The 12247-nt window shown below is 43.7% G+C and overlaps 1 protein-coding gene and 1 pseudogene across 1 annotated transcript; both read right to left on the bottom strand.

Annotated features, from left to right (window-relative positions):
• Positions 1 to 1183: 1183 nt before the first annotated feature.
• LOC133752634 (male-specific lethal 3 homolog) lies at positions 1184 to 2744 on the bottom strand (annotated as a pseudogene).
• A 796-nt stretch (positions 2745 to 3540) lies between these two features.
• Positions 3541 to 3997, bottom strand: LOC133752633 (large ribosomal subunit protein eL29-like). The gene is made up of 2 exons (XM_062183048.1): positions 3866 to 3997; positions 3541 to 3819 (listed from the first exon to the last, which is right to left on the bottom strand). Exons 1-2 carry the CDS (start codon positions 3995 to 3997, stop codon positions 3541 to 3543), a joined length of 411 nt encoding a protein of 136 aa, XP_062039032.1.
• Between the last annotated feature and the right edge of the window lie 8250 nt (positions 3998 to 12247).

The following is a 12247-nucleotide window of genomic DNA, read 5'->3' as shown; positions in this document are numbered from 1 at the left end:
AAACATACCAAAAAACAGGATTTGTAAACTCCTAGCAAACCTGAGAACATGGCCTTGTAAAAGAGGCCAGCCTCTACACAGCACAGCAAACAGAAAAACAGGCAAAAAGGATACCAGATGTGATTTTTTTATCTTTCAAATAAGGCAGGGAATACTTGATTTAGAACACCAAAAATAACATTTTACAGAAAAGGGACTATAACATTATACAGCAAGTATGAATGCAAAACCTCAAATAGACAGCAACACTTCATTTAAATCAGCAAAAATAATGTTACCCAGAAAGCAAGCCATGACAAGCCAATGTATAGCAGCAAATTTGCCATCAATATCAATGCGAATATTTTTAATTGCTTAAAATATTTTTAATTACTGTACAGTTTCCAAGTACAAACTAAAATTTGTAGAGCTGCTGTGCCTCATCACAAGAAAATAGTTTGCAGAAACAAAATTGCTTTTATCGCTAAAATGTAAACAATATGATCTTTGCTAACAACTAATTGCACTGTCTACCAAAACAGCCTAATGCATGGACACCCTCATGAAAGTTTCACTGTTGGCCGGCGCTGTGGCTCAACAGGCTAATCCTCCGCCTTGCGGCACCAGCACACCGGGTTCTAGTCCCTGTCGGGGCACCGGATTCTGTCCCGGTTGCCCCTCTTCCAGGCCAGCTCTCTGCTATGGCCCGGGAGTGCAGTGGAGGATGGCCCAAGTGCTTGGGCCCTGCACCCGCATGGGAGACCAGGAGAAGTGCCTGGCTCCTGGCTTCGGATCAGCGCGATGCGCAGGCCGCAGCGGCCATTGGAGGGTGAACCAACGGCAAAAAGGAAGACCTTTCTCTCTGTCTCTCTCTCTCACTATCCACTCTGTCTGGCCTGTCGAAAGAAAAGGAAGGAAGGAAGGAAGGAAGGAAGGAAGGAAGGAAGGAAGGAAGGAAGGAAGGAAGGAAGGAAGGAAGGAAGGAAGGAAGGAAGGAAGGAAGGAAGGAAGGTTCACTGTCAACACGGCTGCTCATTTCCCACCATCACAGACACCTGTGCAGTGCAATGCTATGTCAGAGCACACTCAGGCACGCACAAGATCATTCTTAACAGAAATAACCACAGTAACTCAAGAAACAAGGCTTGCCTCTGCCTGAGCTCCAGGGTGGGCCCGGCATTTGCACACTCTGTACAGAAGCCTATCATTTCATTCCTTCTTCACCTGGAACACAGAACACAGAGCTGGACACAGCAGTTGTTGTCCCCAAACCATCAACACAATAAACTGCCTTGGTGTGGTCCAGTGCCTCCCTGGCAGCAACATTAGCTGACTCTGGGAAGAAGTCATCACGGTGTTCTGCTAAAAAGCTCGGCAAGAGATTAAAGTGCTTCAGTAAAGCCTTCAGATTCTTCCCAGGAAAGGGCATCTTCAGAAGCATTACTGGAAGTTTTACAAACCGGGGCAGCAAATGTTGCAGCCCAGAAACGTAAGAAGGTGGAGGCGGCTGGTCACCCGGGGCAGGGTGGGTAGTTGTCAGGCACAAGTTTCCAGGGGAGGATCTCGTTCATTTCAAGGCCAGCGAACCCAGCGCTCGCTCCCTTGCTGGGAATCAGAGGAGGAGTTGAAGACGGTCCTCTCTGTACTACAGGCGTCTTCCCTTTCGGGCGTGGGAGCAACGTGGCGTTGCGCTGCCCACGCTCGGGCTGAGGCGAGGCGCTGTTGCCACACCGCCTGTCCTGGTTGATGCTGTGGCATGTGGACCGCCTCAGGGACTGCAAGGCTTCTGGTTGGGCTTCATGCCTTTCGCCAGTGGCCAGTTCCTCCGTGGTCGGCTGCCTCTCTGTAAGACTGCAGTGTGGACGGGTTCAATGGAGGCAGGCTGGGCGAAAGTTCCTCCTGGCTGTTGGTGTGAGTGGTCCTTTCATTCACTGGCGGAAAGAACTCAGATGCAGTCACCTTTTTATACTGAGCCTGCGCATATGGATGGAGCAATAGCCAAGGGAAGAGTATAATCAAAGGCGATCCGTAAGGCATCCGCCATCTCCTTACAAAGGCCAGCATTCTTGTCTGCGGGGATGGGACTGGCAGCCACGTCGGCCTGCGCCATGGCGCGGTGATGCCGAGGCCGCTGAGGGGCTGAGGCGGCGCCATTGGTGACAAAATGCTTCACGTAGGATTCCCAGAGAGTGATGACGCTGGTCTGGCTCGGCAGTTTCACTAACTGCTTCCCCCTGTTAATATGGTAATAATCCTCCTGAAGCTGCTGCCTCAGCACTTGGGGGGTTTCTGGGGTTACTCTCTTCCACGTTCCTTTCGGTTTGCAGCTCGGGTTCTTTCCCTTCAGCCTTTTCGTCAGCCTCACTTCCTTCACGTGCCTCTTCTTTTCTTCCCCACTGTCATTAGAAGAAGCGCTGAGTTTTCATCATTTCCATCTTTTTCTTCAATGCGGAGGCTTTTTCGGACAGAGTCACCACAGGGCACACTTCAGTCGGCCAGAGCTTCTCCGGCGGGAGCCAGCTTCTCCTGCCACCTTCCGGGGCAATGGACGCTCTTCCTCACGATCTCCGGCGGCCGTCTATCCCAGCTTCTGGGCCATTATGGATCAGATATTCCGAGATCTTTCTGCGTTTTTCCTCTTTCCCTTCAATAACAGCGAGCAGCTTTGCATCGGAGAGCACTCCCACCGTGCTAGGATCAGGCTGGAATCACAGCATTTTCTCAGCTGAGCGCAACTTAAATTTCGCGCCCTCTCTCAACCCCATATTCGTTTTTATTTCAAACTTCATCTGGGTGTGTCATGTGGGAGGCAGGGGTCCAAGCATTTAGGCCGTCTTCTGCTGTCATCCTAGGTACATCAGCAGGGAACTGAGTAACAAGCAGAGGAGGGCCGGTGCCGTGGCTCAACAGGCTAATCATCCGCCTTGCGGCGCCGGCACACCGGGTTCTAGTCCCGGTCGGGGCGCCGGATTCTGTCCCGGTTGCCCCTCTTCCAGGCCAGCTCTCTGCTATGGCCCGGGAAGGCAGTGGAGGATGACCCAAGTGCTTGGGCCCTGTACCCGCATGGGAGACCAGGAGGAGCACCAGGCTCCTGGCTCCTGGCTTCGGATCAGCGCGGTGTGCCGGCCGCAGCGGCCATTGGAGGGTGAACCAACAGCAAAAAGGAAGACCTTTCTCTCTGTGTCTCTCTCTCACTGTCCACTCTACCTGTCAAAAAAAAAAAAAAACACAGAGGAACCAGGTTTTGAACCGGTGCTCTAACAATGCAATGCCAGCATTCAAAATAGCAGCTCAACTGGATGTACCACAGTGCTGTCCCTGCCTTTAATTTCTCTTTTCTTTTCTTTTCTTCCTTCCTTTTTCTTTCTCTTTTTCTTTCTCTCTTTCTCTCTCTTTCTCTTTCTTTCTTTCCTTCCTTCCTTCCTTCCTTCTTTCTTCTCTTCTCTTCTTTTCTCTTTTCTTTTCTTTTCCTGACAGGTTCGTTTGTACAAATAGCATAGGAGGACAATAGCCCCATACAGACAGCAGCCCAGGGGTCACACCAATCCTTCTGCCCTTGCATTAACAAGCAAAGAGTGTTACTAGGGTGGTTTTGGGGGTAGCTTTGGGAGGAGCCTGAGCCAGAACTGGGGTTGCAGGTGCAGCCTGGGTCTGGGCCATGGCCTTGAGCTTGGTTTGGGCCTGGGCCTTGGGCTTGGTTTCAGCTTGGGCCTTGCCCTTGCCCTTAATTTGAGCCTTGATCTTGCCCTTGATCTGGGGCTCAGTCTTGGCCTTTGCCTTGGTCTTTGGCTGGGACAGCCTGAGACACCTGGCAATGTGGGCATGGGCATGCTTCCCAAGCTTGGGGTGGTCGATACAGGCAAGTCAAGCGAGTTGGCGCTGACACCCTCAGGATCGTGGGCTTAGCTTCCTTAGGCTTGACCAGGGCCTTGATAGCCTCAGCATGCGCACTCATAGCCTTGGCATTGTTGGCCTGCATCTTCTTCAGGTCCTTCTTGTGTTTCTTGGCAAAATGCATGTTCCTCAGGAACTTGGGTCCACCTCTTTAAGAGATTCGTATCTTTGTGATCAGGGTATCTTGATGCCATTTCTGTACCATTTTGAGACTGTGTGGGTATGGTGTGGTTCTTGGACTGGGCCATGTCTGCACCATAACCTGCAGCTGCCTAAGCACCTAGAACCACTTTAATTTTCTTTTTCTTACCTAAATGTTCTAGCTATGGCTTACTGTGTTATCTTGAATAGAGATGGTGAGAGTGGACATCCTGGCCTTTTTCCTGATCTTAGAGGGAAAGTTTTCAGCTTTTCATCATTGGTGTGATGTCAGCTGTTAAATTATTATGAATTATCTTTATTGCACTGAGAAATTTCCTTCTAGTCCTCATTTATTGAAAATTTTTATCATGAAAGGATGTTGAATTTTTGTTAAGTGTTTTTTTCTGCAGCTATTGAAAAGATCGTGATTTTTACCCTTCATTTGGTTCATGTGGTGAGTCACACTTAAGATTTGTGTATCTCAAACTATCTTTGAACTCCAGGGATAAATTCCACTTGATCATTGTGTGTGCTATCATTTAAAATGCTGTTCCAGTTTGCTGGTATCTGTTGAGGATTTTTACATGTATATTTGTCAAGCATCTGGCCTTGGAATTTTCTTTTCTTACGGTGTTCTTGTCTGGCATTAGTATTGGGGTAATGATGGTCTCGTAAATTGGGGATGGAAGTGTTCCTAGAAGTATAAGAGCCCTCACTGATCCCTTTCTCCTTCATGAGTTCACTGACCCTCCTCCTGTCCCAAAATAGAGCACTGGACAGTCTCATGCTGTGAGGGACTTCTGCACCTGCAAAACTGTCACATTTTCAGTTTCTGTCTAATACTGCCACCTTGTGGTCATCTTTTCCTCTTGTTGGCCCATAAATCCTTTGGCTCAGCACTGGCTGTGGTAGGCATTTGGAAATTGAACCATCGGAGAGCGGCAAGATGGCGGAATAGGCAAGGAGCACACTATTAGTCTGGGGGGAGAGAAAGTTTAATATAAGTGGAGATACTGCAGGCTCAAGGAAGAGTAGGGGATGAAACAGCAGAGGAAACTCTTCCGGAACTTGTGATTCACAGTGGACCTGCGTGGAGAGCGTGGGAGCCCAAGTTCGGGACACCAGCGGCAGACTCAACACACCAGCGCTGGAACGCGAGGTGAGCCGAACCTCAATAGCCCGAGACACCAGCGGGCAAGCGGGAAGAGGAGGCTAGAGGGAACGAGGCTTGAAACTCCATGGGGAAAAGTTCACCAGGCTAACTAGAAGAGAGATAGGAAAAAAATAAAAAAAAAGTGACCGATACGGACACAAGGTTCTCTCTCTCCGCTCACCTGTCAAAGGCGAGCAAGACAGAGCAGGCGCCATTTTGGACATACGTCATAAGCAGGGCGACCTCAGGTCTGCACCAGCCCTGAGTCTAGCAGAAAAACCTGACTCTGGGGGGAGGGGTGAAATAACAGGAGATTAGCATCTAACTTGGCAACCCAGTGGGAGACTGCAGGAGAATTGGAGCCCACACCCAGGGCAGCAGAGATTCCCTGTGTGGTCCTTGGGAAAGAGCTTCCGATCTCTGGCTCCTGTGGGTATATCATTTGCCTGCTAACTACCTCCAATTACATTCAGCTGTGCGGAATTACTTCCCTTTTAAATCAAAAAAAGAAAGAGAGATTTACCACACCTAACCTGGGAGTGTCATCTTTGACACACCCTCAACCCTGAGGAACCAAACACAGCTCTCAGTCCACACTCATCTCAAGCCTCTAAGGCTCCACTGAAAGCAGACAGTCCACTTAATATAGAGCCATAGTGTAACAAGAAAAAACACCACAGTAAAGAAACCAAATATCTCCAACATGCCAAACAACAAACGCAAAAACCGAGGTAACAAGAACAAGGAAGACACTATGACGCCCCCAAATGAAAAAGACACCCCAATTCAAGATTATGAAGATGATGAGATCGAAGAAATGCAAGAAGCAGATCTCAAAAAATTGATAAGAACATTAAGAAGTTCTCAAAAACAAATTCTTGAACTACAGAAATCCTTAATGGACAAGATAGAAAATCTCTCTCGTGAAAATGAAATATTAAGGAGGAATCAAAATGAAATGAAACAACTAGTGGAACAAGAAACTCTGATAGTGACGAGAAATCATAATGAAATGAAGAATTCAATAGATCAAATGACAAACACATTAGAGAGCCTTAAAAACAGAATGGGCGAAGCAGAAGAGAGAATATCAGACTTAGAAGACAGAGAACAGGAAAGGAAACAGGCAAACCAAAGAAAAGAAGAAGAAATTAGAAATCTAAAAAATATTGTCGGGAATCTACAGGATACTATTAAAAAACCCAACATTCGGGTTCTAGGAGTTCCTGAAGGCATGGAGAGGGAGAAAGGATTAGAAGGCATTTTCAGTGAGATACTAGCAGAAAATTTCCCAGGTTTGGAGAAGGACAGAGGCATCTTGGTACAGGAAGCTTATAGAACCCCTAATAAACATGACCAAAAGAGATCCTCACCACGACATGTTGTAATCAAACTCACCACAGTGAAACATAAAGAAAAGATCCTAAAATGTGCAAGAGAGAAACGTCAGATTACTCTTAGAGGATCTCCAATTAGACTCACAGCAGACTTCTCATCAGAAACCCTACAAGCTAGAAGGGAATGGCGAGACATAGCCCAGGTACTAAGAGAGAAAAACTGCCAGCCCAGAATACTATATCCTGCAAAGCTCTCATTTGTGAATGAAGGTGAAATTAAGACTTTTCATAGCAAACAGAAACTGAAAGAATTTGTTGCCACTCATCCTGCCCTGCAAAAGATGCTTAAAGATGTGTTACACACAGAAACACAGAAACATGGTCACCAATATGAAAGAAGGTAAAGGAAGGAAACCTCACAGCAAAAGGTCACAGGAAGCTCAATTTCTCTTTGACATAGAATTAAACTCTGATGCTCTGTTAAAGCAATGTGTTAAAGTAATCTATTATGTTCTCTTGATGTCTGTTAAATTCTAATTGTTCAAAAACAGCTGAATTTTTATTAAGAGCTATGGGTTATTTAAATATGTGCTTATTTTCAAAAATTTGAATAATCACCTTGTAACAATGATCAAATTTGGTCTATGTTATGTCATGATTTTACGAAATCTTATTTCAACCAGATATTTTGGATTTTGAGCCTTCTTGGCATTCTTGACAGGCATTCAAAAAATCAAAGTTTCAAACAATCTGGTCTCTAAAAGTTCCAGTAAATCCTGGACTTTGGTTTTTCCAGTTTGGGCCCAACTGAAAAAATCGAAGGACCTATGTCTCTCATCTTATAGAGACACCAACTAATCAGGCTATTTGGATTATATTAGAAGGACTGTCAAGATGTGATGTGGTACCAGACTTTAAGTTTCTATAATGGAAAATGCTATTAATACAAATGATTGAGAATTAAAAAGTCTAATGATCTTGTGTTACTAGACATGATAGTTATCTTAATGAGAAAGCCCCAGAGGCCTAAAGGGTTCAATAATTGTAAAATCCTACAGGTGCTTTCAAAAATACTGTGAAGTAAGCAAGTGCCTCTGGTTGGTTGATGAGTTTATAATTTTAAACATGGCGACTTAAAGTCTTTTGTCATCCACAGTTATATATGATGTGCTGCTCATAAAACTAAAGCGTTGTTGGTTCTGTGTTTAGCTGTCCTCCTATAGGTTCCTATGGACTTTTTCCAGCCACTTTTATTGTATTCAGTACTTTGGGATGGCTCTGTAAACAGATGAAGCCAATAATGTATTAACAGTACCAACTGAGAGAAAGTATGGTTAACTGAGGTTACTAAAAAGGAAAAGCAATTCAAATCAATTGGCAATCTACAAAAAGAGTTAAAGATTTTAAAAGCTATTATTAAAATTGCTGTATCGGTCTATTATGCTATGTTATATGTGTGTACATATTGTATGTCCACATGGGGAAATTTTATTAAGAGTTTTATTTTAAATGGCTTATAGATAAGATTGTCCATAAATTTAAGCTGCTAAAATCAATCAAAGATACATTTTAATTTGAGTGACCTGAATCTGTGTATCATATGTTTTAAACGTGTTGGTAGAAAGAAACTAAAAACATTTTAGATGGTTGTGCTTAAGTTTACTGGCTAAAGAAACTACACCATGTTAGATATTTAAGAGGTGTTTTCAAATACATGATTCTTAAAATTTATAGAAGGCATTGGACCTTCTGGTAAATGTTTTCTTAAGTTGTTATCTAATGGTTAAAATGGTTTGCTAAGTATTCATGTGATATTGCTATTGTCAGCAAGTGATCTAGGACTTGCTCCCTCATTTCTCTATTCTAAGCCCAACTTGTTCTTTCATTTCTCTATTCTCTTCAAGGTAGGAAACTAATTCTATTATGAAGGAATCTGTAGGATGCACAATTTAATCTTTAGACCTTATAAAAGAGATGGCTAACATTTTTCTGTAATAGCATAGCCAAAATAAGAACTTAAATAATAATCTCATAGCTAGATTCACTTCGCCATCAGCGAAGTATACAGTAAGTAGAAAAAACCTCCCTTTCAGACCAAAGGGAAAGAAAGTTTTAAAGTGAGAATATAATTTTCCTCATGGGCATTGTCTACCTTAGAAAAACTACTACAGAACATGCCTGTGACTGTAGACTTGTAGTTCAGGCCACCGAAGATTAGAGATGGGACACGGGCACTCCCTTGACTTGCATCCTCTGGTCTGCTTCAACACAAACCAGGAGGAAAAGAAAGCTCGGCATCAGAAGCAATGGGTGGCGGCCTATTAATGGCTGATCTGTACAGTGATCTGCCCTCAAGCAGACCCAACAGGCCAGTCCACTGCAGTGGCTTTCAATGTGGTAGGCCTGGGCTTCAGCAGAAGTCAGCTTGTGAAGAGCCCTGGCAGCTCTGCCAAGAGTTGGATCACTGGAAATGGACCTGCCCTGGAGTCGAAGGATGCCCAGGTCAGAGCCACAGATCTTATTGGCTCTAAGCTGAAAAGCCCTTCACTCAGCCCAACTTCCAAAGTGACCACTGCAGCTGAGGGGATGGTCAAGTAGGGTCAGCAACATTGCAGGCAGAACTGTAAATTTCTTGTTAGAGATGCCACCTGCCTTTACCTGGCCAGCTCTCCTCCCAGGCCAGCCAAGTAATGAAAGTCAACAGAGTGCCTTCCCCTAGGAGGTTCACACCTCCCTTAGGATATACCCCATGTGAAGAGATAGATAGGTCTGGGCCTCTGAATTTACAAGGCCTAAAGCCCAACAGATTATTATCAAGCCCCTTCTATCAGGTTCTATTTGCCTCTCAATCAGAAAAATTACTTGTAGCTTAGACAGCACCTTTCTTAGCTCCTCTAATAATGACTCTGTCCTTTGTTCTAGGCCCTGTCTAGTGCACTTGGGCCTCATTCCTTTGTAATCATAACCTCTACTCTACCACCAATGGCTCTACTCCCAACCTGTGTGTACTGATGGTCCTCTTCCCCACTTAATGCTGTATAATTGCTCAAACCTGGTAAATGCCACTCTTAGGATCATTGGTTACTATCCTCACTCTGTCTTTTATGACCTTGTCTAAATATGATCAGAGTCGGTAAACTTGGGAGGCTTCCATAGCCTTGGCAACTCACGACGACAGCCTAGGATGGTTGCTGGCGCCATAAACTGGAGTGTCAATTTGTTGGGTCAACAACAGGAGCCACTGTGCAGTTGCTCCTCATGTGGGATCTCTGTCCTTAATGTGCTGTACATTGTGATTTAATGCTATAACTAGTACTCAAACAGTATGTTTCACTTTGTGTTTCTATGTGGGTGCAAACTGTTGAAATCTTTATACTAAATTGATCTTCTGTATATAAAGAGAATTGAAAATGAATCTTGATGCAAATGGAAGGGGAGAGGGAGCGGGAGAGGGGAGGGTTGCGGGTGGGAGGGAAGTTATGGGAGGGGGAAGCCATTGTAATCCATAAGCTGTACACTGGAAATTTATATTCATTAAATAAAAGTTAAAAAAAAATTGTTAAGTCAGCAACAGGAGTCACTGTGTACTTACATCCCATGTGGGATCTGTCCTTAATGTGTTGTCTAATGTGCAGTGATGCTATAACTAGTACTGAAACAGTATTTTTACACCTTGTGTTTCTGCGTGGGTACAAACTGATGAGATCTTTACTAATTATATACTGAATTGATCTCCTGTATATAAAGATATTGGAAATGAAAAAAAAAACTGGTGTTAAATTGGAAATGGCATAGAAAATTAATTTTTAAAAAAATATTATGTAGGATCTCTGCCTTTAATGTGCTGTACACTCTTATTTAATGCTATAACTAGTACTCCAACAGTATTTTTTTTTTCACTTTGTGTTGCTATATGGGGGCAAACTGTTGAAATCGTTACCTAATTTATACTAAACTGATCTTTTGTATATAAAGAGAATTGAAAATGAATCATGATGTGATTGGAAGGGGAGAGGGAGCGGGAAAAGGGAGGGTTGTGGGTGGGAGGGAAGTTTTGGGAGGGGGAAGCCATTGTAACCCATGAGCTGTACTTTGGAAATTTATATTCATTAAATAAAAGTTTAATTAAAAAAAAAAGAAATTGAACCATCGGATGAAAGTGCTCTTTCTGTCATTGTGTTCCTTGATGTGTTCTCTCTGCCTTTCAATAAATAAATAAATAAATAAAGAGTGTACAAGTCGCCATTATTTAAAAAGTTATACTGATGGGATGGGCATTTGGTATAGCAGTTTAGACAACACTTGGGATGCCCACATCTCATATTGGAGTGTCTGGGATTGTGCTCACCCTGGGAGGCAGAAGATGATGACTTAAGTAGTTGGGTCCCTGCCACCCACATGGGAGACTTGTATTGAGTTTCAGGCTCTTGCGTTTGGTTTGGTCCTGCCCTGGCTGCTGCAGGCATTTGAGGAGTGAACCAGCAGAAGGAAAAGTCTCTCTCTCTCTCCTTCTCAACCTCCTTACCTCCTTCCTTCCCTTTCAAAGAAATTTAAAAAATAAACTATTGAATACAAAAAAGTGACATTGAGAAAGATGTTTTCCAATTCAAGGTTTCAGTTTCTTATACCACTATTCCCTGAGTAATAACCTAAGTAACGTTATTCATCTATATTCTTTTGACAGAAGTTTCTTTATTTGTTTATATTTTATCTGAAAGACAGAGGTCTTCCATTTGCTGGTTCACTTCCCAGATGGCTGGTACCGCCAGGGCTGAGCCAGGAAAAAAAACACAAACACTCAGATAAGGGACATAGGCATTTTTAACCCCCAGGCGAATTGGCCACCACTCAGTCCCTTGTTTTTAGCATCCTGTTTTCAATTCATTACTTAGGACATTACCATGTATCCCTTGGTTACTAATGACCAAAGTACCTTAGGTATTTGTGGCACTAATTCTCTAATCAAACAAGTAAAGAGAATTTTGAGTTGAAAAGATATTCTTATTTCTGGTCAGCTCTAGTTAACTAATTACAGAAATATAATAATAAAAGCATATGGCATAATAGCAAATATGATTGATCATGTCCTCTGTGTCAGGGATAGTGCTAAAAGGATAGGTTCAAATCTCAGCTCTGGACATTTCCAAAATGAGAGTCTTAGGAAAGGTTACTTAAAGTCTCTGTGATTCAATAACATCACCTGTAAACAGGATAATAACACATCTATGTCTATAGACCTGTTAAGAGAATTTAATGTGTTAGTAAAATCACTTGGTTCTTTCCCTAGAACACAGTAAGAAGCAGCTAAATGTAAATTACTGTTATTACAATCTCATTTAACATCACAACAGTGCTATTTTAAAAAGATTTTATTTATTTATTTATTTATTTATTTATTTGACAGGGAAAGCTACAAACAGTGAGAGGGAGGGAGAGAGAGAGAGAGAGAGAGAGAGATAATCTTCCATCCGTTGGTTCACTCCCCGAATGGCCACAAGGCTGGAGCTGGACCTTTCTGAAGCCAGGAGCCTGTAGCTTCTTCCAGGTTCCCCATATGAGTGCAGGGGGCCAAACGTCTGGGCCATCTTCCACTGCTTTCCCAGGCCATAGCAGAGAGCTGGATCAGAAGAGGAGCAGCTGGAACTGGAACTGGAGCCTATGTGGGATGCCAGTGCCACAGACAGAGGATTAACCTACCCCAGGCCTTAACAGAACTATTTTGTAGATGCTCTGATTGCCCCAT

This window comes from Lepus europaeus, chromosome X, assembly GCF_033115175.1.
Source record: "Lepus europaeus isolate LE1 chromosome X, mLepTim1.pri, whole genome shotgun sequence".
Taxonomy (NCBI): Eukaryota; Metazoa; Chordata; class Mammalia; order Lagomorpha; family Leporidae; genus Lepus; species Lepus europaeus.
The sequence above is the reverse complement of the archived record's forward strand: the minus strand, read 5'-3'. Positions and strand labels throughout refer to the sequence as shown.

Excerpts from the sequence above, each read along its gene's own strand:
- LOC133752633 (XM_062183048.1), bottom strand. The coding sequence starts at position 3,997 with ATGCATTTTGCCAAGAAACACAAGAAGGACCTGAAGAAGATGCAGGCC. Across the intron at positions 3,820-3,865 it reads CTAAGCCCACGATCCTGAGG|CTTGGGAAGCATGCCCATGC; the intron begins GTGTCAGCGCCA and ends GACCACCCCAAG.